The sequence below is a fragment of the Monoraphidium neglectum genome (genome assembly GCF_000611645.1).
Source record: "Monoraphidium neglectum strain SAG 48.87 unplaced genomic scaffold scaffold03533, whole genome shotgun sequence".
In the NCBI taxonomy this organism is placed as follows: Eukaryota; Viridiplantae; Chlorophyta; class Chlorophyceae; order Sphaeropleales; family Selenastraceae; genus Monoraphidium; species Monoraphidium neglectum.
This window is the reverse complement of record NW_014010096.1, coordinates 1-6151: the sequence shown is the minus strand read 5'-3', so window position 1 is coordinate 6151 and position 6151 is coordinate 1. Positions and strand designations below refer to the sequence as shown.

The window sequence follows — 6151 nt, the reverse complement described above, 5'->3', positions numbered from 1 at the left end:
GGGGTGCCATTGGTGGCAGTTCGGGGGGCTGGTGGGCCGGTCGGGGCGGGCATGGAGGGGGCGCGGGCGAAGGGCGGCCGCGCCGCTGGCGGGCGGGGCTGTCCGAAAGGAGGAGGGCAGTGGCGCTGCCGCCCTGGGTCCAAGCAGCCCGGGCCAGAGCCCAGCAGGTCCCTCAGAGGTGGTGATTGGCATTTTGACATGAAGCTTCTGCACTTGCACACCCGCCCGGCCCTACAGACACCACAAACAAGTGCATGTGTATCAAGTCACCCAAACCAGCCGCGCCTCACGTTGCTGCCGTGCGCCAGCTCTGTCATGGCGAAGCAGCCGGGCAGCCGAAAGGCCCCGATGTCGTCAAAGTACTTGCGGCGGTGCTGCTCGGTGCCCAGGTTCAGGACGCTTCAAGATGAGGTGTGGTTGTTAGGGGCGATGTGGTGCGAGGGCAGGGTCAGGGGTCGGCGGCTGGCCTGGGCGGAGGGGTGTTTTGACGGTTGAACCGCGCCTCGGCAGCAACGCCAACGCGCCACGCAGCGGGGGCGGCGCCGGCAGGCAGCGTGCAGCGGGCGGCGGGCTGCGCACCTGCCGCCCCAGAGGCTGAACTGCACCCCTGACTTGACCATAAGGCTGAGGTCCACGAGAGATAGGCACTCTTATATGATAGCAGGGATGTGGATGGGGGTATAGGAAAGAGGAGAGGCGGGCAGCGCGTGGAAAGGCGGACGCACTGCTTGCAGGGCAACCAGATGGGCCTCCCGCATACCAGGACAGTGCCCCGATACGCTTTGTGCACCTGCGGCACGCACATGCGCACTCCCTCGCCTTCCTTCTCTCGGCCTCTGCCTTGCTTCCTCCCACTCACACCACACACACACGCACCACACACCACACACACACACACACACACACACCACCCGGGAACCACCACAAAGCAGGGCACCCCGCACACCAGCAAGGTAGAAGTACTTCTTGTAGTCGCGGTCAAAGTAAGTCAAAGGGTTGACCCCGGCCTCCAGCAGCGCCCGCAGCTGGGCCCGCACCAGGCTCCGGTGCTCCTCTGCGGCGGGGGCGCGGTTGGAAGGCGAGGGGTCGGCATGCCGGAGAGCGGGCCTTGCTGGGAGGCAAAACCGTGGATCTCTCCACCAGAAATCTGCCCATTCACGAAGTATCAATTTGGAACTGGTCAAAGCAGGATGGGCCAAGACTTGCGTCAAGACCGCGCACTGCTGTGCCGTGCGCCGCAGCGTGGCTTGATGCAGGCACGTACACACTGGCAGGGGCGGACATCGACACCAAACACGCGGCTGCGGCAGCCGAGCGGGCGGGGGGCCCACCCTTGCTCATGCCCTCCTCGACCACGGGCAGCAGCTCCGGCCGAAACTTGAAAAGGTCATACACCTGCATGGGCGGGCATGTCGTTGAGTGGTGCGTGCAGGTGTATATACTGCCCTGTGACACGCGCTTTGCTTCCGCTTGAGCAGCTGCCACGCTTCGACCGCGACCTGGTTGCTGCCACCTGCCCACATGTTCTCGGCATGAGGCAGGGCAGTCCCAGGCGATGCAGAAGGGAAGTTACCTGGCGTTTCAGGTCCCTCAGGTCGTCCAGGTAAGTCTCCATGATGTATGGGTCGAAGCGCGGCAGGCCCTTAACGGCGCCGCTGGTGGGGGCGCGAGACAGCTGCTGCACCTCGGGCGGCGACAGGGCCAGGCCGCTGGCGGCCGGGCCGGCCGCCAGCTGCGCACCCAGCATAGTCAGGCGTGCGTGAGGTGTCGACATTGCCTGGAGCGCGCTGTCGTGCGAGCTATATTGGCGCGTGGCGCAAGGGGCGATCTGGTGGCTCCACTGCAAGAGACCGCTATATCTTCTGCAGGGTGTATAGATATAATTTCTGTGATAGGACGTTATAGGTATAACAGAGTCTACCTATCTGAGCGCCGTCTGTCAAGAAATGATAGTGCCACATCAGCATCTCGTTGCAATGCGTGGCACTTGGTCGATGTGGTAACATAAACGGGCCGCAGGAGCAGCAAGACTCAAATAAATTCATCGCAAGTCATGTTTTATTCCTCTTGGGGTGCCGCGTGGATGCCTAGCAGGGACGCACCTGCCAGCAGCAGCATTGTCAACAGCTGCACGACCGGCAATTAGCGCTTCAAAGCGGTCACCCCTGGCACAGACAAGTTCTGACAGATGCACCAGCTTTATGGGAGTTGACACAGTGGTTAAGCATCACGTGGTCTTGGCGTGCCACCCTCCAAGCCGTTGCGTCCCTGGACTGCCGCAATTGAACCCCGCCCAAGCTTCACCCGCGCGCTTGAAGGGGCTGCCACTGCTGCCAACAGGCACCATGATACGCAAGCATTGCAAGGCAATGCACACGCGCAAACGTGCGTCTTGCGGGGAAGAATCACGCGGCCGAACCATCCGCACCAGCACTGTCACCACACAACCTGCCCCCACCCGCCGCCACGCCGCGCGCCCGTCAAATCAGCGCCGTCGGCGGCACCTGCAGCTGCTTGTTTATGTCGCTGGCCAGGTACTGCCGCAGCAGCCCCCGCAGCTCCTCGTTCTGCCGCCGCAGCTCCCCCACCGTCCCCAGCCCCGCGGCGCGCGCCGTCAGCAGCGCGTGGTATCGGCCCAGCTGCGCCTCGAGGGTGCACCACGCGCGCCACTCCTTGTCGCCGACAGCCTGGGGACAGCAGGAGTGTGGGCGCAGGCGGGGTTTGGGCCGAATTTGGTGTGTTTCAAAGGGTGAAGGACGAGTTGGGGGGAGGGGTTAGGGACAGGGAGATTTTAGTAGTGTGGCCGGGGTGACGTAGCGGTGTTCAGCATGCCGAAGCATCGACGCAAGCAGGTGGACATAAGCTGGCGCCCGGTGATGGCCGTGGGAGCAAATAGCTTCAGCAACAGGAGGCGCGGCGGGCAGTGACCCACGCCTTCGAAGACAGTCAGAGCGTCCCGGAACATTGCAAGGGGCGCTCTTGTAGCACTCGCCTGCGGCAGCCGCGCCCAAAAGTCCCGCTCCCGATCGGCCATCCGCCGGGACACTGTGTGTGCCTTCCTTGCGGTCCCCGCCGCCGCCAGCTGCGCCTGGGACACCCGCCGCCCCGCCGGCACGCCAGCCGCGCCCCCGCTGCCGCTGCCGCTGCCGGCGCCGCTGCCAACACTCGAACAGGAGAGCCGCCCGCGGCCGCCCGGCGCCGCCGACGCCGCCGTTCCGGCCTGCCCCCAGCCGCCGCCGATGGGGCCCCCCGTGCTGGCTGAGGGCGAGGGCAGCGACTGCTCGTATTCCACAAATTCCCGCAGCCGGCGCACCGCGTCGTCCGCCGCCACCAGCAGCGGCGGTGGCGCGCCGGGGTCTGCATTCGCAAACGCACCTGCCGCACGCACACGCGGCAGTTTGCTCAAATGCACCACATTCTCGGAGGCAGGTGAGCGCCCTCGCTGCCCCTGGCCACCAACGGACGACTTTCGCGCAGATGCATTGCCCAGGGACGCGTGTGTGGTGGATACAGCAGGAGCGGCCGCAAGCGCAGTGATGCGTGCATGGGGTTTTATTCATTAAGCCCTCCCACCTTGCTGGTCCTCTGTCAGAGCGTCCATCAAGGCGTCAAAGCCGGGGCCGTCACTGACACCCAGGGACCGCACGATCGATGCCGCCTTGACGCGGCCCGCCTCGTCAGCGGGGAGCTTGGACACCAGCGCCGCTGCCTGCGTGGGCGGCGGCCGGGCGGTGTGGATGCGGGTCGATACAGCGAATTGTGGGAGGGCAAGGGGAGGGTGCTGGTCGGCGCCCGTTCCTGCGGCTGGCGCGTCCTTCACAGCTGTGCCACAAGGTCTGGCAGCCGTTGAGCAAGGTCTGGCAGCCGTTTCCCTGAAGTCCAGCTGTCTCCTCCCTCCTTGATAGCCCTGATTGGGCCTGAAGGCAAACCGTCTGCCATCCTGCCCAACATCCACACATGGCTCACACGCACACACGCACACACGCACACACGCACACACGCACACACGCACACACGCACACACGCACACACGCGCACACGCGCGCACACACACACACACACACCTTTGTGTCCAGCAGGAATCCGGCCTCGTCGCACAGCAGGTGCAACGCTCCCAGGTAGCGGGGCTCCCGCAGCCGCGCCTCAATCTGGGGACAGGACAGGCATTGATTGCAGAGTCAGAGACCACGGGTGAAGAAGTCGAGTCACAAAGAGCAAGGGGACATCAGCATGTACACGCTGGCACACCTTACGCCATGCCATCATTGAAGTGAGCTGTTAACGCCAGCACCCATTGCCATTGGTGTGACAGTGTGACAGCAAGCGTGCTGTTGGTCCGGGCGTTTGGGCTGTGGCACGCGCAGAACAGCTGGCGGCGACGCCACGCCTCACCTCTGCGGAGGCGCCGGCCGCCACGCCAGCGGGCGCCCCGAAGCTGGCGCCCTCCTTGGGCAGCTTCCCCTCCTCACCCTCGCTGACGCTGCCTAATCCGGCCCCCGCCTTGCCGAGGGGAGCAGATCCAACAAGCGCCTCGCCAAGGCCGCCGTCATCGGTACTAATCCGATTATCCCCGGCTGCCGCCTGCTGGCTCGCGGCAGGACCGTCAGCACCCGGCCCGAACGACGGCTCCTGCGGTCCACCAGGCGCGCCCGCCCCGTCCTGCTGCCAGGAAGGGTCGTCATCGTGGGGCACGCCAGCGCCGCCGCCGCCGGCCGTGATGGTGGTGGTGACGGCGCCCAGGCCGCCATTGGGGTAGACGTGGTCGTGCGGCGACCTGAACAGCGCCTGCGGTGTGTCACACGGGCGATGGATGTCGAATGTGCCAGGCACTCAACTCGACCTCACCTATTTGCAGCGTCGCTTCCGTTCGACAACGTGCGCTTTGTAGACCACGTGCGGCCTCTCTTGCTTCACCGCAACAAGGGGCGGCGGAGTGCGCAAACACGACGCCCCTGGGAATCCACGCAGCAAAGAGTCCGGCGCTCACGTGCTCGTCTGGCGCCCGCCACGCCCATCCAAGCTGCTGCTCGTGGATCACGCGGCTGGCTGCCAGCAGCTTCCGCGCCAGCGCCGAGACCTCCCCCTGCTGCAGCTCCCAGAGCTCGTCAAATTTGGCAGCGTCGATGCCCTCGAAGTGGCGAAACTTGGCCTGAGGCGTGAGCATGATAGTTTTCATCACTGTGAAGGGGCGGCGGCTGTTGACAGGGCAAGCAAATGCTCCAAACGGTTCATCCAGGAATTAGGTGCAGCCACGAGGCGTGCGTCGAAAGAGCAGCTGAACGGCACGCACAAGCATGCACTGCTGCTGCAGCCCACCCGAGCCGGATGGCAATCGCGTGGCCGGCACGGCAGCTGCACGGCAGCTTCTCGTCTGCCGACCTGCAAATCCTTGAACTGCTCTGTGACGCGCTTATACTCGTCCGTCAGCCGCCCGTTCTCGTCCTGGTGCTTGCTGGTGGCGGCCGTGTACCTGCATCAGGTGTCACAGGGATGGCGGTGGCGTTTTTTATATGCCCTGCGCATGCCTCGGCAGCTCAGGGGCTGGCTCCTGCGTGCCGCACTCGTGCCAGAAAAACCTGCTGTCCTGCACCTCAGAAGGTGGCAGGGGGATGCCATGTCGGGCATCTGGCGGACCATTTTGCACACCGCAACCGTGGCCCGACCCAGCCTCATGTGTGGTGAGTTGGCCTTCAGCGAGGTCCCCGCCCTCACTTCTGTTTGAGCGCCGTCAGCACGTCGTGCTGCTGGCTGAGCTTGCGCTTCTGCTGGTGGATGGTCAGGGTGTTCTCCGCGTCACGCTCCAGCAGAACCCTGGGGAAGGTGCGGGGTCAAAGCACCATTTGAAGCGGTGGCACCAATTGAAGGGGTGGAGGGATGAAACTAATGTTATGGGCCGTGATGGGCCAGTCACGGTTACCATGGGCTTGCTGATGGCCAGACCAGCACAGACCGCCTGCCCGCAGATGTGGCATGATTGCAGTCCCACGCGCGGCCCATCGACCACTGCCGCAGCCCCCCCAAACTGCAACAACCTCCCCCCTTGCCCGTCTTCAATCGCCCTCCCTTGCCTCCGCGACCCACACGCTACCCCCAAGCTGGCACCCCCAAGCTGAACCCCCCCCTCCAACAGAAGAAGCAACCCCTCCTCAAC

At 64.7% G+C, this 6151-nt stretch overlaps 2 protein-coding genes across 2 annotated transcripts; both read right to left on the bottom strand.

Annotated features, from left to right (window-relative positions):
* Window positions 1-266: 266 nt before the first annotated feature.
* MNEG_12946 (acyl-CoA oxidase) lies at window positions 267-1747 on the bottom strand (the record flags this gene model as incomplete). The annotated part of the gene is made up of 5 exons (XM_014038583.1): window positions 267-399; window positions 580-649; window positions 947-1054; window positions 1332-1395; window positions 1574-1747. 5 exons carry the CDS (start codon window positions 1745-1747, stop codon window positions 267-269), a joined length of 549 nt encoding a protein of 182 aa, XP_013894037.1.
* Window positions 1748-2480: 733 nt separating this feature from the next.
* Window positions 2481-5972, bottom strand: MNEG_12945 (hypothetical protein; the record flags this gene model as incomplete). Its single annotated transcript, XM_014038582.1, has 9 exons — window positions 2481-2687; window positions 2933-3375; window positions 3574-3709; window positions 4065-4148; window positions 4393-4785; window positions 4988-5149; window positions 5380-5470; window positions 5713-5811; window positions 5941-5972. 9 exons carry the CDS (start codon window positions 5970-5972, stop codon window positions 2481-2483), a joined length of 1647 nt encoding a protein of 548 aa, XP_013894036.1.
* Window positions 5973-6151: the final 179 nt, after the last annotated feature.